The sequence below is a fragment of the Leptosomus discolor genome, chromosome 5 (assembly GCF_034619465.1).
Source record: "Leptosomus discolor isolate bLepDis1 chromosome 5, bLepDis1.hap2, whole genome shotgun sequence".
NCBI lineage: Eukaryota > Metazoa > Chordata > Aves > Leptosomiformes > Leptosomidae > Leptosomus > Leptosomus discolor.
This window is the reverse complement of record NC_141395.1, coordinates 69,578,614-69,603,046: the sequence shown is the minus strand read 5'-3', so window position 1 is coordinate 69,603,046 and position 24,433 is coordinate 69,578,614. Positions and strand designations below refer to the sequence as shown.

Genomic DNA, 24,433 nt, shown 5'->3' with positions numbered 1-24,433 from the left:
TAGAGATGTTAAATGAATCGTCAAGCTAAACTCATTAAATGCCTTACTACTTTCACCCTCGTCTCTTGTAGACCTTAGTTGGGGTTCTCATCTGTGCAGAGACTGCACTTTGAGGACCTCACCAGGACAGAGGTTATGAGAGAAGGCAGTTGTCTGCAGGGATGGGTGCTCAGGTTTGCCCTGAGGAGAAGACAGGTTTCCCACAGAACTGCTGCTGACCCAGTTTTGTTCTCTCCTGTCATAGCCTTTCTTTAGGCTCCTGAACCTGCGCAAGCTGGGTCTGAGTGACAATGAAATCCAGAGACTTCCCCCTGAGGTGGCCAACTTCATGCAGCTGGTGGAACTGGACATCTCCCGTAATGGTAAGGTCAAAGCTAAATGGGGAGTGGGTGCCCCACAGCCCTGTTTCAGTGTAGTAGTACTACCCTGCGTGCTCGTGTTCTGGAAGAGGCAGTACCCTTTCACAGTCCTGCAGAGTGATCTCTCGTGGGTCCTGAGCTATGAAAATGTGGTTGTCTTACTGTGTCGGGCTGTCACTGGTACCTGGTGTCCCATTTTCCACATGATAGGTTCTTTTCAAGCCTCTTTTTTTCTTTTGCGTATTTTTTCCAGACATTCCAGAAATTCCTGAAAGCATCAAATTCTGCAAATCCTTGGAAATCGCAGACTTCAGTGGGAATCCTCTCTCCAGGTAGGAAGGCATATGCAACCCTTTTGTCCAGCTGAGAACGAGAGTTGAAGTTCCTCATTCTCCCTAGCTTTCTCTGGTCTTCATCTTGTAATTGTCTTGCCTTGAAGACAAGGCCTGGGATCACCCTGCCTTTGCCAAGACACCTGCAGATGTCTGCTCTCTGGACAGGTGGAACACTCGGCACAGGGAGGAGCTGGTGTGTGCTCCCTCTTCTGCGGGGCCCATGGCTTGGATTGACGAGCCTTTAGTTGTACTGTTGGCACTGATGGGAATGGTGAGGACTTCTGTCCTCTTGGCATAAGTTTATTACTCCCTCGCCACCCCTTCAGCCTGGTGCACAAACCAGAATAGATGTGGGCTTGTTCTACTACAGAGGAGTAGAGAAAGGCCTCCATGGTGCTCTCCGTGAGTCCTTTTTGCTCTCTGTTGTCTTATTAGTAACTTAGGATGGTCGTCCTTTGGACTCTGTGTTTGGTCGGTTTCCCTGATACCTCAGTGCCTGGGGTTATGTTCAAGAACAGGGCTCTCTGCCTTGTCTCTTCAGTCTTCTGTCTCTACAGCTGTTAATCCGTAATGTTCTGGGAATTTAAGTGTGGCTTCTCTGCTTTGGTGATCCATGTTTTCAGGCACTGGTGTCTTGATGTGTTGTCTGCCAGGGTCCCTGTAGGTGCCAGTCTGACTCCAGGTGCCTGCTGCCCTTTGTGCTCCTGGACAAGCCCTGCCCAAGCCGCCCTTTACATAGATTTAACTCTCTGCTTCCCTCTTGTGGTGCCAGACACTGCCAAAATGGGACCAGTTTTTCAGGCGATGGGAATCCCTGTACCACAGGAACGACCAGAATACTAGAAGTTGTTTGTCAAGAGTCTTTTTGTGGCCCAGATTTGTAAGATGATATGAGCAGTGGGGCAGGGAAGCTCCAGGAACTGCCTGTGAACAGCAAAGGATTTCTCCTTTTCACGGGTCTTTCCCTGTTCTGTTGCACCTTGGAGCTGTTATGATGGTACTGCTTGGTCCTGGGGAACGCTGCAGTGTCATCTGCAGAAATATCCTTAGATGGGCATTTGGATTACTTGATAGCCTTCCCTGCTTCCAAGTTTATATGATCACATGGCATAATTTGGTCTGGGATTCGTACTTGAGTACTGCAGAGCCAAGTTTGCATGCTCGAACATGTAGTGACTTTGGTGCAAGGGAGTATTGTTGTCTTGGAAATGGGGCATATTCTGGATGAGAACCCAGGGTCCGAGTTGGTTCCTGCTCTTCTCCTTTACACATGTTGGTACCAACTGGGATAAGACTGGCTTTTGGGGGATTTATGTGAGGAATGTAAGGCTTGTTTTGTGCGCAAAATTAATGGTGCTTTGTTCTGTCACGCTTTCATAGGCTTCCAGAGGGCTTCACACAGCTTCGGAGCCTTGGCCATTTGGCCTTGAATGATGTGTCCCTGCAGAGCCTCCCCAACGACATTGGGAAGTGAGTATACCCCTGTTCCTCATAACAGGGAGAAGGGTTGGGGTGGGGACACTAGCAGGACTTGGAGGGGAAGAGCGTGCCATCCCAGTTACAGCTTACCGCTGTGCTGTGGTACATATGCTCGCACATACTGCGTAAGCACCTCTAAGCATTAAAAGACAACCTTTTAAAAAAGGTTCCTTTCTCGGTCTCAGCTGCTTCTCCTTCTCTGTGGCCTGTGGCACAGGCAAGGAGTGCATCCAGACTTCTCCAATCCTTTATCTTTCCTTACTTTATGAGCGCCCGTTTGCCCCTGTCCAAACAGGTGTGGTCTGTCTGATGATGTTGAATGATTTCTGCTGCTAGCAAATGGCCCCTGGGGTGCAGTGCCCCTGCTGTGGGATATGGCTTATGCACGTGAGGGACTTTGTCTTTTTGGGCAGACAGTCCTGTATGTGATACCGTGTGTCCTTGTCCTGAGTTTGGGCACAGTGTTGTTTCCCCGTGATTTTGCAATAAGCAGTCACCTTCATCAGAAGCCGCTGAAGATCCCCCTTGTTTTTTGTTTCCCCCATCATCTCCATTCATGTGTACACGCTCGTGTATATGCATTCGTGCAGGTCATGAGGGGTGGTCCCAAGGGAAGGGATATGAGCATCTCCTTGTATCCCTGAAGCCCTATTCAGTGAATCTGGCTTTCTCGCTCCCTTTTCTCTTGCAGTTTGGCAAACCTGGTGACTTTGGAGCTACGCGAGAACCTGCTAAAGACTCTCCCCACGTGAGTGTCTGTCTGGTGGCTTTAGGAGTCTCCCGCCTGATCGTTCTTCCTGACTCCTCAGGGACTTGCTGTTTCTGTAGTACAGGCTCTAGCACTTCGCTTGGGAGGGCTCAAGGCTTTGCATAAATTAGCTGCGTCTTGCTGGGTTTCTCTAAATTGGGGTGAGGAAGGAGAGAGGTAGTACAGGGCTTAAGAACAGGGAAGGATGTTCAGAGTCTGTACTCAGCCTCTCTGTCAGGGTTGGTTTGGAATAGGCAGGGTTCTACAAGAAAGCTGCTGGAAATGGTGAGAACCATTTTTTCCTGGAGAGGTGGAGCAAATGACAGATTCTTTTGGAGAAAGAGAGAAATATGTTCTGAGGGGAGGTATAGGAAGAACTCCATATACAGTGAAGATCATAATGTGAAGAGCAGAAGAATACAGCTGAAGAGATATTTTGCTTCTGGCATCTCTTGTTTTCTTGGGTAACGCTTCTGATTGTTCTAGTTGAGCAGTTTGTGGGAATGGGTGGGATAACTGGCTTTCCTGCAGCAGACAAAAAATAAGCCAGCAAGGGAGAAGAGGTAAGTCTTGTTAAATGTATCAGAGAGTTAGGGACAGAAATGAATTCCTGGTGGAGGATCTGTTTGGTACAGCTGATGCTATCAGGTAGATAGGATGTGGAGAACTAATGTGTCTGTACATTAATCTCCGTTTTGGAGCCCGCAAGAGTTGTTTGTTGAATTTTCTAACCTACATTAGCTCTGTCAGCTTGTTTTCTGCTTGCTTATCCATCCAACTGATGATTCCCCCAGTCTTCCTTGAATGTAAGTTGGAAGGGATTCTGCTTTTTGAATAGCAGTGTGTTTTAGGGCCACACAAACTCCTCAGTGAATGTGTGAAGCATGCAACAGTTGTCACCTTTCCTCAGTGCCCTCTTACTACTCACAACAAGTATCCAATTTGACTAGCTGTACTTTCCCCCCTTGCTCCTCTGCTTTGTTTAAAGAAAAGAAGGCAAAGGAGGCTTCTGACGATGCAGTGTTCAAGCAGGGCTTTGGGACTCTGAGCAGGTGGGACTATAGTCTTGCTTCTTCTATGATGGCCATGCCTCCCTCACTGAGATGTTGCTTTAACTCAGGCACATGCTTTTCCTGATGGTTATTTTGCTCTGGGACCTGCAAGTACAGGCTTTGTATGACAGCCAATAATATCTGCGTGTAGAATTTATGTGTCAGCTTTGACCCAGAGGACAAAACACTTCCAAAGAGGAGCTGAAAGAGTCTTCACTGGTCAGCTCCCAGGTTTTGCATGAGGTGATGACACAATGTAGAAGCGTAGTTCAAATTAACTCTGTCATCTTGTTTCTGATGCCAAAGTCACTGGATCTTTCCTGCACAGAAGTTGTCAGCATTAACACCCTGTCACAGAAGGGCGATATGAAGAGACCAGATGAGATGGTCCCACGTGGTTTGTAGCCCCAAGGGAGGACATGAGACCCGAAGCTCCTTATGCCAGGCCAAGAACAGACAAGCAGGAGAAGTTTGGGTCCTGGTGTTGGGACACACTGCTGTCTGTTCTTTCTGTTCATATAGTCGGGTAACGCCACAGTGATGCACCATATAAATGGAGAGGTGCAATAGCTGGGCTTTCCGATGGCAGTGAGGAATGGTCCTAATGGTTTTTCGTTATCTAGGAACCAGCAAGTGTCTGGAGTTTGAGAATTCAGTCTGTGACCAAACCCGTGTGGTTTCTGGGGAGATCTCTCATGCCTAGTGCTCCCTTGTTTCCCTGTGTTAGATTTGTATGCCATCCAGCAAGGTACTTGTAGCGTGCTATGAGTTCTGGGTTTTTTTCTCTGAAAGAGAAGTCCAGGCTTGATACTCATTCTGCAGTGCAATTCCAGCTTCTTTACATCTTTTCTCAACTCCCCAAGTTCTACTTTTGGAAGATTTGCAAGAGTAGAAGGAGAATCTTGAAGGCCAAGGCAATTTTCATCAGATCTGTCAGTCAAATATGAGATTGAAATCAACGGCCAAAGAAATTTCAGTGGTACTGTCAGGTACTCTGCCCAGGTCTGACGCTCTTGTACTTACTTTGGTTGCAAATAGTGCCCAAGAATTGCCCTAAACAAGTCCAAGTGATCTTGCCAAAGGGTAGAATGACCTACTGAATTAGATGATGCTTTCAGTTTTCAAGGTTGCTGAGCCCAGTAGGTAGATGGGCTTCAATACTATGAATTTGTAACTGCATAATGCATCAGTGTCCTTTTGATTTCTGTTGTTGTTTTTGGGCTCCTTAAAAGATCCAGCTTGCTATGACCTTCGCTTGTCAAAATGTAATTTCATTGGTTAGTCTTCTGCTGTCAGCTGAGTTCTGAAACAGTTCATCTTGTTCGGCTAATAAGCACTCGCCTCCCCCACGTGGATGGGAAACAGCTTACCAATTATGTGGAAGGGTAGCTCTCGTTGATGTATCCTCATGCAGTAGTGGAGGGTGATCTATACTGAGGCATTTTGCAAGACCTCGTATATCAACAAGGATCCACGGCTCCCTTGTCCCTGTTTTGGGAGTTAAAACTGAAGGCATGAAGGGGCAGTCAAGGCTGCTTCACTCTTCATTGAAGTCAAAGAGCAAATGTACAGTCACAGAATCACAGCACGGTTTGGGTGGGAAGGGACCCTAAAGCTCATCTGGTTCCAGCCCATGGCAGCTTCCACTAGAGCAGGTTGCTCCCAGCCCCATCCAACCTGGCCTTGAACTCTGCCAGGGAGGGGGCAGCCACAGCTCCTCTGGGCAGCCTGTGCCAGGGCCTCACCACCCTCACAGTAAAGAATTTCTTCCTTATATCTCCTCTAAATCTGCCCTCTTTTCAATTTAAAGCCCTTAGCCCTTGTCCTGTCATAATGGGGGACTGCTACACAACAGGATTATTTTGATGATCCTGCTGATAAACCTTAGCTTGAATTAATGTAATATCTCAACATCCACTCCTGCATAAGGTAAGAGCTTGCTTTTCCTGTGTAGCCCAAATATTTTTATAACCTGGCCCGGGCAAGGTAGACCTCTTTTATGGCTTTCTCACAGATTTGCCACCCCCAGCTGCCTTAGTTTGGATGGTGTTGATACGTATAGCTCTGTTTTCAGAGAAATGTAGTGTTTTCTGTACTAGGACAATTTCTTATGAAGAGAATAAAAACAACTGAAGACCCTCTCTACTGGAGAAGTGGGCAGGGCTGAGATGTCAATTTTGCCCTAGTGAAAGTGAGAGACAGCAGCCCCTGTTTGGGGCAGTGGGAGTTGGAGTTGATGGGATAGGACTGAGGACAGATGAAGACCTGGGCCGTGTCAGAAGAACTGAATCCTGGTTTTGTGGCAGACTGCAGCCGTTTATATCACCAGGTCGTAATGTGTTTGGATACTCAGGGCACATCCTTGGACCACCAGTGTTCCTGTCAAGGCTTCTCGCAGTATCTTGCCTAGTGAGCTTGTCTGTACGTCTTGACCTCTTCTGAGACCCGTGTTGTCTTTCCCGTCCTCTTAAGCAGCATGGGCATCCCATTCAGAGAAACTGAGGCTGTTGAAGTTGTCATTCCTGCCTTTCCCTGTAGCTATGCTTCCCTTGCCCCCCAAATATGTATTGTCCTCTGCTGAGTGTCTCCTGTTATCTGTTAGTCTGTGCCCAGATCCCCATCCTTGCTACAAAAATGGGCAGCAATGTTGTGGTGGGGCTTGTCATCCATCATATTTTTGCTCAAAGAGTATTTTTATGGTGGGAGGGGGAGAAGGTAAATTGGTGACAAAGTGAAAACTGGCTGCTTTGGGACTGCTGGTGCTACTGAACCCAGTTCCCTGGTCCAGATGGTCTGGCTTGGGGAAGGGTACCAACTGCCTTAAACTGCTTGGCTCAGTGGGACTATGAAAAAGGTCAGGATTGCCCCATCTTAGGAGTTATTAAAAATTATGTAATTTGTGAGATGCGTGTCCCAGATGCTAACCTTCCGTTCTTTCTCTCTTACTTCCCCCCCCTCCCCCCCTCTCTTGCAGTTCACTCTCCTTCCTTGTCAAGTTAGAACAGTTGGATCTTGGTGGCAATGACCTGGAAGTGCTGGTAGGTGAGGGATGGTGGGGAGGGAATATGGGTGGATGGTAGGGGCAGAATCCTGTACCTTTGTGGAAGCAAGTGGTTTTTCATCTGAAATGCAAAGAAGTAGACCTGCAGGTTGTTTGGGAAGATTCTGATCTGTGCACCACGGCCTGGTCATTGTTCCCAGCATGTGTTGACCCTTGTGTCTTGCTTCCTGCTGTCCTCATGCACAACTTGCGCTGCTCTTTCCAAGCACTTTTGCTCTGGGATGTTAATTCTTGCTGTCTAGCCGCCTAAGGACCTTTCCTTTCCAAGGAGACTCTCTGATACTTCCTTTCTCTTCTGTGTTGCACTGACCCCAGCTGCTGTTTTTCACTCCTGCTGGGCCAACTTTCTGCCTTTCTCCTTTCCGATTTGATTTCTCTACTGCGAAGGGCGGAACCGTTCCATGTTGGTCTGGCAGTGCAGTCAGCCGAGCACGGGCTGCGTGCCCTCTGGTCCGGGGTGCCTCCATGGAGGGCTCTGAGCATAAGCATGCTGAGAGCCAGTGCACGGTCTTGACATTCGTCTTGTCTTGACATTCAGGGACATCCAATGGTGTTCTTTAATTTTGTAGCTGTGGATCAAGCTGTTACCGAATCCTGCTTTTAATGTTCTGGAATGCTTTTTGGCAGAAACCCGTTTAAATTGGGAGGCAAATAAGTTCGTGCAACTTGCTATGTGCAAGGCTGCAGCTTACTTGTGAGAACAGTTGTCTGACGCTTGAACCGCATTCCAGGGGTGCGTTAGCTCCAAATCCCGGTGCTAGTCAGTGCGTGTGGTGCTTGTGGAACGATGCTATGAACGTATGTCTGCCATTGCTGATGGTGCTGCTGTGTCGTGTTGAGTTGGCCAGTGTTATCCACAAGTTTGTTTTCATGCCTGCGAGGAGGAAGAGAAGAAAGGCCAGAATTTCCAAACCCCTGTTTAGTTCTTGTCTTGCCTGCTACCAGACAGTGCTTGCTGTTGTCTTCCATGTTTCCTGTTGCCACCTCCTGCAGCCGGTGTGCCATCCAGGCGTTTCCAAACATGTGCTGCTGTATTGTGGCACACCAACACGTTAGCTTCATAAACCGTTTTGGTGAACGGCTCTAGGAGGTGTCAAAGCAATAACATGTCTAGCCTTGCAGAGCTGTGGTGTGATTTGTAGCATCCTAGAGCAGCTTCTCCCCTGTGGAAGGGACTGATGCTATTACTGTCCTGCTCTGTTACAGCCAGATACTTTGGGAGCGCTGCCAAACCTGCGTGAGCTTTGGTTGGACCGGAACCAGCTCTCAGCCCTGCCTCCAGTGAGTACCTGTTCAGGACCATTGATTTCCCACTTTGCTGCCTTCCTCAGCTGCTCCCTCGAGCCATAGTGTCTCCTTTCCGATCCTAGGAGCTGGGCAATCTCCGCCGCTTGGTCTGTCTGGATGTGTCGGAGAACAAGCTGGAGCAGTTGCCCAACGAGGTCAGTGGGCTGGTAGCACTGACGGACTTGCTGCTGTCACAGAACCTGTTGGAATGCATTCCAGATGGGATTGGTGAGTACCCTGGGATGGGGAGCAGTGCAGGGCTTCGATGCTCAGGCAGTGCTCCTGGCAGGGGGCGCTTCAGGCAAGAATGTGTGTAACAGGGTGTTAGGGCTTGATGGACATAGTCACAAGTAGTTGAGTGCGGAAGCAGTAGGTGATACTGGTGAGCAGAACTCTGCAGGACGAGTTCAGCTTCTTGATCTGCATCGCTCACGGGTGAAACCTGTGAACAAGCCTGGTGGGGAAGAAAGGTAGTGCCCGGGTTAGATAATCCCTGATGGGAGGCATTTTGGCCAGATGAACATAGAGCAGCGCCATTGTCTCTGTGGCATAGTTCACACCTAGCTTGTTGCCCTGGCCAGGTCAGCTGAAGCAGCTCTCCATCCTCAAGGTGGACCAGAATCGGCTGACAGAGGTGACGGAGTCAATTGGGGACTGTGAAAATCTGTCAGAACTCATCTTGACAGAGAACATGCTGACAGTAAGTACACCGGCAGCCACCCTTGCCTCTTCTGTGCTGTTCGGTTTAGCCACATGCCAAGGATCTTTTCCCATCTTCTGGCCTCTGAGCTGGATTCCTGAGCATGCCCCAGCTGCTCTGCCTTCAGCTGCTTTGGTACACAGGGTTTCACCAAGCTCACGGGCTCTTGAGAAGACCCTGGTGGAAGCCGCTTTCTCTCACTGTTTTGTTGTTTGTTTGTTTTCTCTGAAAAATTCTCTAGAATAGCTAGGATGCTTGCTGTGGGATAGCCAGTCCTGAAGCCCATCCAATCTCATGAGAGGACTATATCAAAAGCTGCATTTGGCGAGGGGCCATGGAGTAATTTAATATGGCCCTGCCCCAAACTGCTTGTGATTTGATTGTTAAAACGCAAGTGTTGGGGATGGACGGGTGAACAGGAGAAGAATCTTGACCAGTGGTGTTCCAAGTGCCATGTGCTGAGACGGATAGTTGGCATGTAACAGTCTGTGAACCTGAGGGAAAATCCATCCCAAAGTTGTAGTGAGAACTTTATCGAAAATGCGTCTGTTAGGACAGAAGGCAGCTTTTTTTCTCCAGTTAGAGGGCTTTATGCCTTTATACCTTTATCCTACTGCTCTTATCTTTTGCAACTACTGAATCATCTCCTTCCTAGGTCTTACCAAAGTCCCTTGGCAAGCTGGCCAAGCTGACAAACCTGAACGTGGATCGGAACCGGCTAACATCCCTTCCAGCTGAGATTGGAGGCTGTGCCAATCTGAACGTGCTGTCCTTGCGAGACAATCGCCTGGCCCTCCTGCCGCCGGAGCTTGCCAACACCACTGAGCTCCATGTCCTGGATGTGGCCGGGAACAGGTCAGTGGCAGGATGAGTAAACAGGCTTGAAGGCCAGTTCCTAAGGAGGCGGCAGTGAAGGAGCAGCACGGGCTGGTGTGTTGGGAGACACTGGATCTGTGCTGATGCCAGGATCCGTGGTTTGGAGAAGCCCAGACCAGCTGCTTAGGGCTCTGGGAAAAGGGCATGTGTCTCTCAGGCTTTGCCTGTTGGGCCTTCTCCATGTTACTTGAATACAGGGTAGAACTAAAGCAGAAAAACTGTGGATGTTTTGCCATGTGTGAAATAGAAGTCAGGGAAATCCCTGGTCCACTGTCTTCCTTTCTGCAGATTTTGTAGTTTTGTGTCCTCAGTCCTGAGGTAATCGGTGCTGAACCCTGGTTTATGATGTGTGCAGCCCACAGTGTGCAAATACCTGTGATCTGTTCTGAAAGATTATGCAGATTTTAGCTGCAATTCCGTTAGCTGAGGCTGGTATTCTTTGTAGCAGCTGGAAGCTGACCAGAGCTGCTCTTTGGAACACTCTCTGTATACTGGTGCACGAAAGCATAATTCTTCTGTCTTCAAACCCCTCTTCAGAGTTCACCTTTTTCACATTGTTGATGGGAGTTGTCCTCTGCTAAAAACTGATGAGGGTGGGTTGGTGGAGTCCAGTCTGTGGCTGTGGCAGAGCCATATGCGGCACGAGCCAGCTGCTTCAGTGTGTGTAGGAGTGAGGGATCCTGCAGTGGCTTGGCTCTGTCCTTCTCCAGTGCAGGCGAGGCAGTCTGGAGCTGAGTTGAAGTTCCTGTATTACCGAGTAAGTTTAACCAGCAGTTCTTTTCTTTTGCAGGCTGCAGAACTTGCCATTTGCTCTGACAAATCTTAACCTGAAAGCCCTGTGGCTGGCAGAAAATCAGTCCCAGCCCATGCTGAAATTCCAAACAGAGGATGATGAAAAGACAGGAGAAAAAGTCCTCACTTGTTACCTGCTTCCCCAGCAGCCCTCTCCTAGCCTAGGTAAGAGACTGTGTTCTGAACGCTGCCTGCAGTACCGTGTGCTCTGGAGAGTGGTGTAGGGAAGAGGCCTTGAGCCTTCCCCTCTGCTTGGTTGAACTGTTCTTCCTTACTGGGATACCTGTAGCAGACCTAGGCTCCTGAATGGCTGGTGGCAGCTTTCTAAGGCAGGTATTGTAAAAACTGAGAAACTGCTTCTCTACAGGTGGTGAAAAAGCTACAGCCTCGTCTTCAAGTCTTCTGCTTGGATCTATTGACCAAGTAGTTGATTGTCTGTAAGGTTTGCTTCCTGTCGTGATGATATTCTTCTGTCAATACTTCTGATTCATGCTTTAATCCTACCTTTTTCCTTAGTTCTTGGGTAAGGATTGCTAGAGCTGAACCATTCAGGTCCATTTGTAGAGGCCGCTATAGATCTAGTGGGAGGTGTACAAGAGGTGACAAGATCTGGAAGCTATCTCCTTTGTCCTCAAGGCCTCTGTGGTTTGGTGCAACAGAAATGCCCTAATGGGTTGAGAACTGTCTTTCATCCAAGCCTACAACCCTGCTCGTTCAGAAAGTACCTCCCACCATGTTGTCTTTCTCCCCAGAGAATCTTCTGCAGAACAGTGTGGATGAGAGCTGGACAGATACCAATTTAAACAGAGTCAGTGTGATTCAGTTCCTGGATGAACCCAAAGCAGATGATGAAGAGGAGTCTGGAGCTGAGAGACGGGTAAGAAGAAGAGTTTCTGGAGGCTTGTTAGCTCCCTGTGGAAACATAGGCACAATCTAAACCTTTTTTCCTAAGGTGGGGAGCCGTTATGCTATTCGTGTTTCACCCTGTAATGCTGCTGCAGACATGTACTACATTTTTGCAGTCCGAAGGGCACTTGGTGCCTTGAGGAGACAAACGGGTACAAAAGAGAATTCCCTGAGAGCCTTTGTGCGGATTTACGTTCTGGCAGCTGTCCCGTGGGAGTAGAGCTGTGGCTGCTGACCTGCCCATGGAGCGTTCGGGTAGTCCAGAGAGCCTGATAGTCAGGGCACTGTTAGGACTGGGTTTTAGTTGGCCCCCTCATGGGGAAGAGCTGCACAGCCAGACTTGAGCCAGGCAACCTCCACGCCTCCAAGCATGGAGCCAGATGCAAGCCCGTGCTGTGGAGTGTATCCTGTTACTGCAGTAGCTGAACACTAGCTAGACAGCCTCAAAAAATTCGGGAGATCGTTTTCCTTTAATTGCAGATGGAAAGGGCAGGATAAAAGTTTCATTTTTCAGCAAGTACTCTGTTGGTTTAAATCTGCAGGATTTTTTACCTTTTTAACTTGTGGAGAGAGATGCCCTTGAGATCTGAATCCTTCTAATAAATTGTATTTGCATCTGTCCTTGCAGCATGTATACGTTGCTGGTGTTCAGAGGTTTTGTGGGGGTTTTTGATTGTTTTTAACATTGGTTTTGGTTTTAGAATACTGTTTCTCTTGACTCTTAGCTGAGATGGAGCTAGCGAAGCATCACAAATTCTGGTGGCGTACTGGCTTGTCAGACATGTTAAGAAACACCAGAGGGATTAAGAAGATACCTCACCTGTGTGTTCCTGTAGGGGTTTCTGTGTTGACAGTTTCGCATTTACGAAGTCTGAAGCACAATTTAAAACTTCCTGTCTCTGTAATTCCTCCCAATCCCTCTGTCATGTGGAGAGTGGGATAAGGTCTGAGAGAGCACTCTGAGAAGTGTTCTCTGCCTCCATTTCTTTCCTCATCCCAGCTGCAGGCTGTAGCAGTAGAGGGGCCCGGATCAGGTCCTGCAATGTGACATTTAGGTCACATCTAGCTGGGGCTCCAGCACTCTGATAAACCGTGTTGTTTGAAGCAGTTCAGTTTTGAGGCACGGCACGTGCTGCTCTGCCTGTTGAATCTCCTGCTCTGAGTGTTTTCCTTTGGTAGGGCTTACAGCGCAGAGCAACCCCTCATCCCAGCGAACTGAAGGTGATGAAGAAGGTGATTGAAGTTCGGCGCAATGAGGTATATGCTGCAAAGCCTGATGCGGACCTGAATTCTCCGAACTCAGAAGTGAGTGCTGTTCACTGAGAAATGGGTAACTGTAGAGAACACGTAGCGGACTGGGGGAAGGGGAGGCGGCGTGCGCAAGCTGGGCAGAACTTGCTTTTGGGAAAGACTGGAAGGGACTGAGCAGGGATGGCCTGGATTCCCAGGGCTGTAATCTGCCTTGTGGTGTCAGCTGGGGCCGCTGAGCTAGAGCGGGAGATGCAACGAGGAGACAGCAGCGTAAGGGGAATCGTGTGCATTGGTACTACTTACGTCATGACACAGGGAGAGGAAAAGGTGGCTCTGATGGAGCAGAGTGCTCGCAGGAGGCATCTTGCTGCTCGGGTGTGATACTAAGAATAAATGCCTGCACAGACAGTGGAACAGGGGTGGATCTAGGTGAGGTGCAGCAGGCTTGGCAGGGAAGGCAGCGGGCAGCCTGCAGAAAAAGGTGGTTCTGTTAGTACTGGATCATAGCCCACCTCACACTATCACACTACATTGCTCCATCTGCTGCTTTGGTTTCCATCTTGACTTCTACAATTATCTTCTCAGGAGAAGAGGCTGAGCGCCATGTCAAATCGCAGTGAGGACTCCCACCTTTCCAACAGCACTGCCTCTGCTGACTTTAGGGGAGAGGAGCAGGGAGAGGAGGGAGAGAGAAGCTGGCCGAATGGGCAGGTGTCTGAGATGCCAGAGCTGGAGAAGGAGGCAAAGCCCAGAGCAGAAGAGGAGCATAAGGAAGCTGCTGACCAAGAGGAGGAAGATGTGGAAGTGGAATACAATGAGGTAGGAGCCTAGGCACTGCAGCAGGGTTATGATGGAAAGTGGAAGGACTTTTTCATTTCAGAGAAAGTGGGTGATGGATGTACAGCGTGTGATTGGGGCGTCACTGGAGGCAAATGCAGGCCATGGAAGCCGAGGGCAGGTAGAGATTCAGGCAGCCTGTGGGAGCTGGGTCCATGGGAGATGAGGAAGGACAGTGTGGGAGCCAAACAGGGACTATGGGAAAATCAGGGTTACAGGTGTGGGTGTCCTCTATCCCTGGAGCTGACAGAAGGAGTTGGTATAGAAAAAGGCAAGTATGGTGAAATTTTAATCTGTATTCCTGCATCTTCTCAAGCACAAAAGCAGCAACACTGGCTTTGCCTGTGTTGGTGGTTGGGGCACAGGGCGTTTCTGCACTGCCTCCAGATATGGCTGTTACCTGAGGTTCACAACCTTTCTGGGGCTTTGCCGTTGTAGCCCACTGTACACTTTGCTGAGGACACACTAATACGGAGTGAGGATGAGGATGAAGATGAAGAGCGACCGTTCCCAGTAGAGAAACAGAGGCTTATCCGCAAGGACACACCCCATTATAAGAAACACTTTAAGATAACTAAACTGCCCAAGCCAGAGGCGGTGGTGGCACTCCTGCAGGGGCTGAACAGTGATGGAGTCCCCAAAGAGGAAGAGGAGTTAGGAGGCTGCAATAACAACACAGAGCCCGAGGATCAGGAGGAGGTGTGGGATGAGGATGACCGAAAGAATGGAGCTTTATCTGCTCAGCCATCAGTAAAGGTAAGGTCTTGTGGGGAGCGGGGAAGGTCAGAGGGGTGCCAGACCTCCCTTCTGCTGCTTTAACTACCAACCAGGTTGATGTGGTACCAGAACCAGGTTGATGTGGTACCAATGATAACGTCGGCAAGAGGCTCCAGCACTTCAGGAGAGACATGCAGAGGGTGGGAGAGCTGAAGCTTGTTCTGGGGCTCATACGATTGTCCAAGAGCTGTGCCGTGTTGCTTATGTCTGACTCCTTCTGCTATATCCAGATTCTTGCACCTTCCCCGTTATGCGTGATGTGTTCTGTGCTGCAAGAACAGTTCTCTTGTCCCATCACCAGCAGGTTCCTCCGTTCCTTTCAATCGCCTCCTCACCTGCTCGTTGTTGCACCTCATTTGCAAGAGGATGAGCTGCATCCCTGGATGGATCTAATCTCAGGCTTATGTTCAGGCTGCTTACGCTTGTCTTTTTGCCACAGTGCTTCCTGGAGAGGAGTGGGTGGTGAGAGCAGGCAGGAGCGTGCCTTTCCCGTTGGTTCCACCCCATGCCTGCCCCAGTGCAGTGTGCATTGGGATTTAGGGGAACTTGTGCTCTGGAGTTTGCCCTTACCACGGGCCATGGGGCCACCATGGGCCTTTCTGGTTATGCTGGGGGCTGATGAGATGGGAGGTCCTTGTCTCTACCCAGCTGAATCGCCATGTTTGGTTAGGGAGACACACAGATTCTTGCTTGAGGAAGATGCTCACAGTGAAGTAGGAATATTCTGATGAGGGACACTGCATGAGGTTAGACCAGTTCTTACTGAAGTTGTTGTGATGATTTTGTGAGGTGTATTTGGCAGGCAGGGATTAGGATGTGGCTAAATCTCCATCATAGTCTGACACCAGCAAATCTCATGGGTGAGATGTGGGTCTCTGAACTGGTGGAAGGTGCCGGAGTAAAATCCGTTCGTGCTGTTACTGCACGCACTCCAGACTGTTGGGATCATTTCCACCTCACGCTGGAGTTCAGATTGCCCAGGGGAAGGTTCTTGTACTCAGGTTTGCTTTGAAGCCTTTCTCTCAGTGGATGCTTGCCTTGCTGTACCTGAGGTGATACAGCTCGTCCCTTGCTCCCTAGGGACAAGGAATGTAGTGACCTTACTGTTTGTGAAGTTCTTCAGAATGAAAAGGAGTTGCTGCTGCTTGTAAGAATGTGTGAAGCCATCTTGAGTCCCCTTCATCCAAGACCTGCCATACTTGGGAAGTGCCCTCAAAAAGCTTACTGTGGTCAGGGACTCAAAGCTGGGGATGCACTTGACCCATTGGCAAAGCCTGTGAGGTCTACATAGGTGTAGAGGCCACAGGTTTGGTGTATCTGTCAGAAAGTTACCTTTATTACCAGCTAAGCCTTGTGCCTGGAAATCACAGTTTTCCTTCTCATGGGGCTGGGTTGGGTGCCTGCTCCATGAAGGCAGATTTATTAGCTTGCCTCCTGAGCTGTCTTCCAGAAGTGGGAATGTGGGGAGCAGTGTCCCTGTGCAGTGGAGTTTCAAGTAAGAGGTGCTGCATGGATGCATTGAAGAAGGAGGTAGGACAGGGCGTACAGGAGGCTGAATCCTTAAACCAGAGGGGTTTTTGCAAAAGTAGTTGGTTTTCAGGAGAAATTCTAAGGTTTCCTGCATTTGGGAGCAAGATCCCTGGGTATCTGGCAGGATGCACTGTTCCAGCGGAGGCTCTTCCCTTTGCAGGAGGGACCAATGCAGTTTGATTTGGGATCGCTTCATACCTGTGCAGCAGCTGGGTGGCACCAGAGGTCCCTTTGTGAATTTTTTTCCTGTGTTGTTTAGTCCTTCCTTCTTCACTGGATGACTTGGTACGGAGGGGGTAAAATCAGCTAATAGCGTTCAGCTTGTGAGCTTGGTGGTCACAGCCTCAGAGTGCCAACGCAGACAACATGTGGCCTTAAGATGCTGCTTCCAGGTAGCTGGGCCAAAGGGTGCTGGCGCTCTGCATGTTGTGAGCCCCGGGAGCAGCCCTGTCGCTGGTACTCGCTGGTAGGTGGTGATCAGGAGTGGTGCGAGTGGGGTCTGCTCTGGTGCTGTGTGGCCAGACCTATCGGAGCGGTGTGCGTGTTGGGTGGTGGTGGTAGTGGTGGTGGGTTTGGTTTATGCTCCACTAATCCGCATGCCTCTTTGCTGGTTCCTGTCCTAACAGGGGGTGTCGTTTGATCAAGCCAATAATCTGCTGATTGAACCTGCTCGCATTGAGGAGGAAGAGGTCTGTACCACTCCTACTGTTCTCTCTCTGCCAAAAATCATTGTCTGCTTGATTTGCTTCCCAGGCTCACCCATTGTTGTAGGGGAAACTGATCTCTCTGGGTCAAGTGGCTTCTGGACCTGACTGATCACAAACACACAATGATTGTTTCCTCCCCTGCTTTCACCTCCTTTCCCTACTCTTCCATACCTGAGGTGAGAATGGCTGCTGCAGATCAGGAGTGAGATGGAAAAAAAAAAAAACGAAACCAAAGGGGGCTATGATCCTTCTATGAGGTGGCAAGTTCAGTTCCTGTTTGCTGTGCACTGAGGAAAGAGAAGGTGGAATTAAATAAGCATGTACTTTTGGGAGTGGTGGGTAACCGTGAAGGAGAAGAGGCCTCAGGAATCTGCTGGGTGCTGCATATCACCCTTTGCAAGAGGGAGGAGGACCTAACTCAGGGCACTGTGCCATTGCATGAGAAAGACGGACTGGAGCTAATGATTCGTGCATCTCTGGCAGTCCCCGTTATAGAATCCCCTCGAGTCTTCACGTGCAGCACTTTGGGATGTCAGAAAGGGACGGGTGGCACTAGAGGGTTCATAAAGCGCCTGACACACGTGTGGTGTTCAGTGCCAGTTTGAAGTCCTGTGTCTTGCTGCCTTAGCTCATCCTCTGACTACAGTTAACTTGCTGAATTTGTTTCCGGGCTTTCAGCAGGCTTGCCTGATCCTGTGGGTTAGCAGGCTTTCTGCAGGCAATGTTTCCAGGAAACCGTTGGAAGCAGAATGCTGCTGCCACTGGCAAGAGGCAGAAACTGTCCTCAGTGCTAGAGGCTTGCATGAAGGTTTCCTAGGACAGTACAATTGTATTGCATGAGAGTGCTGGAGTGGTTATCTCTGTGAACTTGGCTCTTTGCTACTCCCTCAGGTGTAAAACGGAGGCTTTTCCTTCTTGGTTTTGGAGTAAGACTTTCTGGGAGGGAGATGACAAATCCTTTCCACTTCAGGTGAAACATGAGCTGGCTCAGATGTGGTCCACTGTTAGTGTGTCCTGAAGATGTGTCCATCTTAGCTGAAAAACTGAAAAACATTAATATTTCTTGCTTTTCTTTTTTTGCATAGCTCTTCTATCACTCGGAGGCAAAACCAAGCAGTGCCGGGTGCTTCCTGATCCCTCACTGGGGAAATCACTGCTCTTGGTCCTTCTTTCTAGCTGTTAGATGTCAGGTTCCATTTGCAGAGTTTTCTTGCTCCTCGAGGTGCAGTGGCCCTGGAAACCTCAGTCTTACATCAGGAAACAGTCTGCCTGCCTCTTCCTTGGCTCCTGCCTGTGCTCTGCCTGCATCTAGAAGTGCCTAGAACTTCCCTGTGGTGGCTGGAGAGAGCAGCTGGTTAGAGGCCTTGGGTTTGCTCAGATGTCCCTGCAGTGCAGTCTCCCTTGTGCAGGTCTGTTCCCTCCCTTGTAAGGAGCAACATGTAGTGCAGCTCCCAAGGACAAGCATAGTAGAGATCCACCAGACGGGTGGTGGTAGCTGAAGTCGCCCGAGAGCAGACCAGCCTGGGAAGGCAGTTGATTGTCCCACAGCTCTGGGGGAGTGCTCAGCTCCGTGGATGGTTGCTGGCCTCTCCAGTCGGTGATACCCTGTCACGTTAGCAGAATCATGCCGGGTACCTACCAGGACCGCAGCTCGCGTGGCAGATTCAGTCTCCAGAAACATCAGTGAAAGCGAACTGTGGGAGACTGGGGCTGAGAGTGCCGTAAGCGAGAGCTGAACTCGGGCACTGCACGGTTGGGACGCCTCACTTGTACTGTGAGGGGTGCCCTGGCATGTGCGCCTTGCTGAATAGGTGGAGGACAACAGGAGAAGTACTCAGGCCTTAGAGACTACTTAGCATCTGAGTAGAGAATTAGTTTGGGAAGTGGCCAGTCCCAGAAATGGCAACTACCTGCTGTTTGCAGAAATGATTTCATGTTCTTGAGAAGAGCCTGTTACAGCTAAACGCAGGGGCTGATGAAACTGAGCAAGACCACAGCAGAGTGGAGAGCCTGGTGCCCCTTGAGCAGCACAGTTTAAGTTCATAATGCTACTAACGCATTCCTTGTATAATTTTAAACAGCTCTTAGAGAGAAGGACCTACTGATCCTGTGTTCTTTAAGCCTAAACTATAATCCTGAGCCAAAGACTGATCTTGCCAGAGTAGAGCTGGAGACATCTGCCTAACTTCTGTCAGCACCCCAGCCTTGGGTCATAGGGAGCCTGGTGCCATGTGTGCAGCTGGTATTTCCAGATGTCCTTTAGCTGTTAGTGCCAATGGGACTCTGCTACAGTGAAATAAATCATCCAGTTGAAGCACATGATACCTGATGGTGGATATCTGGATTCCACTGCTGACCGTTCCTGATGTTTTGTCCCAGTCTCCATCTGCACAGCAGAAATGGCTGTATTGGGTTGTAGGAAGGCTTTTGGAGGAGAAAAGAAGTGTATCAGGCTGCTATTTCAAGGCAGGAGGTTGTACCTTAGGTCTGTTTGTTTTCAGATAATTTTTGAAGAAATAGTTCAGAAAGAGCTGCTGTGCGGATGGAAGGTAATACTGGAAAGAGGGTCCCAAATTCTGTTTAAGTGACTAATGCTTCTTTGTCTGCAGCAATGGCTGACGTCCTCTGTCTGTGTTTGCACTGGCAAGATTTGTGCTGACTGAGGAGCTTGACAGGTTTTTGCCTCTCCCATGATGCTTTCTCCCAGCTGCCCAAGGCTGTCTAGAAGGGATATGCTGCTAATTTCCCTCCCTAGGAAAAAGGTTTATTGAACTTTTCGTCCCTAGGAAAAAGGGCTGATCTTAGGTCTTCAAAGTGCCTTGACGGCCTTGCCGGAGGGTGGAAAAGGTCCTGTCAGCTGCTTCTGCTCAGATGTCATATCCTGTCTCTCTGGCATCAGAAGCGAGTCAAATCATCTCCTTAGAGGAGTCTTGTCCCATGGAAATTGCTCAGAAATATTACTGTTGATGTTGAGGTACAGGCCTCGTGCTTGGCACCACAATTACTGTTTGCCACAGGCAGATTGTGACAGCCCAGCTTGGTCCTAAAGCATCCAGTGTTAAGGGGGATCAACTTCAAAAAAGGTTGGCCCACTTGCTGCGTAGCATCGGGGCGCCCCGCCGTCATGAGCCGTCCTGTTCGCCTCGGCAGTGCTGCTGCGATGCTGCCTTCGCACGTGGGCCTCTGCGCCTTGGTCGGGTCTCGTTGTTTGCTGGGTGAGACCACGTGCTCATCAGGACATTGTCAGGCTTGGAAGTCTTACGTAGCAAACTTTATTTTCCCGCAATGTGACCTGTAAATTTTAAACTTCTCAAAGTTTAATAAACCTCTCTTGTATAATGCAGGAGAGGTCATGTCATCTGTACGTGGTCAGCTGGTGTGACTAGAATATACTTTCTGACAGAGCAGAGTCCTGAGAAGATGCAACACTGCTTTCTCATTGAAAAATGGCTAAAGTTCCCATTGAGCAAGGCAAAATGTGCCATGTTTTCTGTTTTAATTTGTCTGGCTTTTATTGCCACAGGAATGTTTTTGTGACCCTTTCCTATTGCATTGAAGGGCCCTTCGTATTCTTCCTTATGCTGTGACCCTCCAGCAGTTTGGAGATAGGGCTTGTAGTCATCTTGTAGTACAGCTTCACATTCAGGTCTGTTAAGGCACGGTTTGAAGAGAATTCACCTACAAAGTGACTTGCGCGATTGCTGCTTATTCATCATAATATATCGCTGTGTCAGCTGCAAATTTGATCTGATCTGGAGCTTTCTTAAGGACCAAGTAGCAAACTGTGGAATGACTTCTCACACAGATGCAGGACAATCTGCAGAGTTTCCTTTTCTTGCTCTAGGGGTGTGGCACAATCATTTAGTTTGCTTTCTCAAACAGAAAGAACAGAAAGCAATAGGAGTGTTTTTAACAGAGAGAGAAGATACCACGTTTAAACAAAGCACTCCACTGTGGATCTCATTTTCACTTTTGAAACTGGAAAACGCACTGTATATAACAGATGTGGGTCTTGCTGCTTAGGATGATTATACAAAAAATTTAGGCATTAAAACAACCCCTATAGATAGAAATTAATGGGGCTTAAGCATTTGCATGCCTTTAAAAACTGGTCCCTATTTGCAAGCTCAGTAGTATTTTCTGACTGTGTCAACAGAGGAGTTATCTAACTCCTAGAGTAGTTTCAAGGCTTTCCGATGGAAGACAATGACCAGCTTGGATCTGGGAACTGAAACGGGGCAAGATTGGGGTAGGTTGCCATTTCTGGAAGATACACTTCAGTCAAAAAAGCTCTGTGCTCGATTCAGGAGCAACGAGTTAAATTTACAATGAAGATAATGTAGATTATTTGGAAGAAATCATGAAGTCAAGTCTCCTGCCACCACTAGCAACCAGATGCTGTACTCTATTTTGTAAGTCAGTCAAACTTTTTATTAAATATATATTGTTTCCTCCTGTTACTAGACACGTGTGCACACACTCGGGTTCCTCCTACTGGGAGAAACCAAAAACTTCTCTAGATTTCTACTCAAATGATTAGAAAATTTACTTTCAAGCTGAACTTGCATTTGTTAATTCATTGTTTTAATTGTACTTTACTTTTAAAAATCTCTTTCCTGTGTCTGACCCTCCGTCGTCTTGTTCTTGGTATATTTTTTTATGGACATCAGTCTCCACTGCTTCTAGCCTTCATTTTGCTAGATTAAAGAAACCAAATTCTTCTAGTGTTGTTTTATAAGATAGATTTCCATTCCCTGCGTTTTCTCACCACTTTTTTCATTCACCTGTTCTACTTGAACTCAGATTTGTGTCCTGTGGATAACACGACAGTTTATTCAGACTTTAGTTCACTAAATTCTATAGTCTTTCTTCCACTTCAAATATGGTAGTTCCTGTTCATGGACAGGAATTCTCTTTAGCTACCTAGATTTTGTTCCTGCATTTGACATAAGGTCCTCAGTGAGTTTTGTCCTCCAGACTGTTAGTGTACTTAAAGATGTCTTAGCCTGTCTGTTTTAAAATGAGTGATGCCAGGTTTAGTGCAAGAATTTTCCATTTATCTCACTGTTACCTTGGACAAACACTCTCCTACTGTGCTGCCTGCCCTTAGCAGCACAAAATTGAAACAGATTTTAGAAGAGAGTTTTAAGTTCTCTGATCCTTTCAGTCTTCTAATTGTATATTAAACGATGAGCTAAAATGGACCTTCAGAACAGTAAGAAATTATTAGTGAGGAGTTTCTAAGTGAAATATTGTAGTCAGAATGAGGCAAAATGAATGACTATACCAGTGATTTTACCATACAAAAAGAATCAATAAGAATAGGCATAAAAATTCTTTATTGCTGAAGAGAGGAAGAAATACGACATGTTTCCGTGTCACTCATTCCAGCTGAATCCGTGGGACTTGCCTGTCTTCTAGGTTTCTGTCCTGTTTCCAGTTCTGGGCATGGTTCAAGGCTCAGTAGCTGCATCCAATACTTAGTTTCATAGAATCACAGAACCACTCAGGTGGGAAAAGACCTCGGAGACCATCGAGTCCAACCATCCACCCTGCTCTGCCAAGCACACCCCCAAACCGTAGCTCCAAGCGCCGCGGCTAACCGACCTTCACCCACGCTAAGGGATGGTGACTCCACCACCTCCCTGGGCAGCCTGTTCCAGCGTCTGACAACCCTTTCAGGGAAGAAATTTTTCCTCATGTCAAGCCTAAACCTACCCTGGTGCAGCTGGAGTCCGTTCCCTCTTGTTCTGTCATTCCTGACCTGAGAAGAGACCAGCATCTCCCGCTCTGCGGTGTCCCCTCAGGCAGCTGCAGAGAGCACTAAAGTCTCCCTCAGCCTCCTTTTCTCGAGGCTAACCAGCCCCAGATCCCTCAGCCGCCCTTCGTAACACTCACTCTCCAGGCCTTTTGCCAGCTTCGTCGCCCTTCTCTGCGCTCTCCGCAGCGCCTCGATGTCCTTCTCGCAGCGAGGGGCCCAGCACTGCCCCCAGCACTCCAGGGGCGGCCTCACCAACGCCAAGCACAGGGGCACGATCCCCTCCCTGCTCCTGCTGGCCACACCATGGCTGACACAGGCCAGGATGCTGTTGGCCCTCTTGGCCACCTGGGCACACTGCCGGCTCATGTCCAGCCGGCTGTCAACCAGCACCCCCAGGGCCTTTTCTGCTGGGCACCTTTCCAGCCACTCATCATTTTGTTTGCCTTAGAAGTTGAATGTTTTAATTTCCAGAGGGACTCTGTCCTGTTGCATTCTGTAGTTAGCCAGCCCAGTTCCTTTCAGGATCCTCTCTTGCTCTTAATGTTTCCATGCCTGCGGCAAACCTGGATGCCCATCGTGACGAGGAGGAAGTACTACCTTAAATCCCTATTTCTGGAATTCATTAGTGAAAGAACAAATCACAGAATCATAAAACAGCCCAGGCTGGAAGGGACCTCGAAACATCCGACCTTTTGTAGGAAAGGGAGCCTGGATGAGACTGTCTAGCACCCTGACCAGTCGTGCCTTGGAAACCTCCACTGACAGGGACTCCGCCGCTTCCCTGGGGAGTTTGTTCTGGTGAATGGTTGTCCTCACTGTAAACAGTTTTCTTTTATCAATATGAAATCATATCTCTACATAGGAATAGTCATATCTATATTATGATATTTGATTCATATCTATGATACCTCTGTATTCGTATCTATAGGTACTCATATCAAGATTAATCATATCTGTATGAACCTAGTTGTTTGGTTACAAAGTCATCATGTTTAATATTTTTAGAAATGCAGCCTTTCTTCATCCTCACTCAATGAAGTGTTGTTCGCTGTCTTGGAGTCCCTTTGGGGAAGGGGATCTGGAGCATTTAGCGTTGCAGGTCGCCTGTCCTGTCTGCTCTTAATGCTGCCGTCAGTCTGTGGGGCTTGCAGACTTCTCTCATTTGGCGTGCTCTGGTGAGCAGTAAACTGGGTGGAGAAGGCAGTGAAGTGCTTGGGTCCTCTCATCTGTACCCTGCCATCTCTGCCTTCCAAGTATCTATTCCCCTGGTAACTAAAAACTGTCTGAACAGAGGAAGAAATAGCGTCAGAGCCAGAAAATCTTCAACTCATACCCAGCAGGCTGCTCCTCTGCCAGGGCAGGATCTTTCCTTCATGTTCCTTTTTCCATTGTTCATTTTTAATTTAGTTCTCAACAGCTCATGCAGTAATCTCCCACCTTCCATTTGGTCACTGATATTTTCAGCGTATCCCCCTGTCCTCATGAGTTATTGCTTACTGAAGCCAGACAGATTTAGCTCTTCTAATCTTTCCTGGTGAGTCAGTGCCTCTGGCTCCTCAGCTCCTGTGTGTCTCTTACATTTAGGTGCCATGTAAGTACCCTCTCTTCAGTTGAGGTGTTCCTGGAAAAAGGACACACGGAGCTGAATGTGATGCCTGTGTGAAGAAGTCTCTAATGGTGGGCGCGAGAGGCTTTCTTGGGGGAGCAGGAATACCGACCTCAGCGAGACATGGCAGTCCTTTCACTGGTGTTTTCCCAGGTCCTTGCAGTCTGTAGTTCAGGATTTCTGGACTGCTCGTACTGTTGTACTAGACACAGTGGAGTTGCTGTCTATGAAATTGTCTGATCCCTCCAATCCCTTTTATACGTTTTAGCTCCACAGTATTTAGTGGTAATAAATTATGGTTTTTACTTGTGCTTTAGATTAAAAAGCATTTTTTAAGCCTGCTGCTGAAACTTCATTGGGTATCTCTAA

The 24,433-nt window shown here is 48.5% G+C and overlaps 1 protein-coding gene across 4 annotated transcripts in view; it reads left to right on the top strand.

Annotated features, from left to right (window-relative positions):
- The window catches only part of SCRIB (scribble planar cell polarity protein), a 102,927-nt gene that overhangs the window by 19,540 nt on the left and 58,954 nt on the right, over positions 1–24,433 (top strand). For 3 of the 4 annotated variants that reach the window (XM_086464954.1, XM_086464953.1, XM_086464951.1), the window contains exons 2-16: positions 245–362; positions 613–691; positions 2,075–2,164; positions 2,865–2,921; positions 6,948–7,011; positions 8,241–8,315; positions 8,405–8,549; positions 8,903–9,021; positions 9,677–9,876; positions 10,688–10,854; positions 11,442–11,566; positions 12,775–12,900; positions 13,432–13,665; positions 14,122–14,439; positions 16,617–16,679. In XM_086464954.1, coding sequence (XP_086321080.1) covers positions 245–362; positions 613–691; positions 2,075–2,164; positions 2,865–2,921; positions 6,948–7,011; positions 8,241–8,315; positions 8,405–8,549; positions 8,903–9,021; positions 9,677–9,876; positions 10,688–10,854; positions 11,442–11,566; positions 12,775–12,900; positions 13,432–13,665; positions 14,122–14,439; positions 16,617–16,679 — 1,980 coding nt within the window. Of the gene's footprint in view, positions 1–244; positions 363–612; positions 692–2,074; positions 2,165–2,864; positions 2,922–6,947; positions 7,012–8,240; positions 8,316–8,404; positions 8,550–8,902; positions 9,022–9,676; positions 9,877–10,687; positions 10,855–11,441; positions 11,567–12,774; positions 12,910–13,431; positions 13,666–14,121; positions 14,440–16,616; positions 16,680–24,433 lie in introns of all 4 variants that reach the window. The other variant, XM_086464952.1, reaches the window with a different exon arrangement.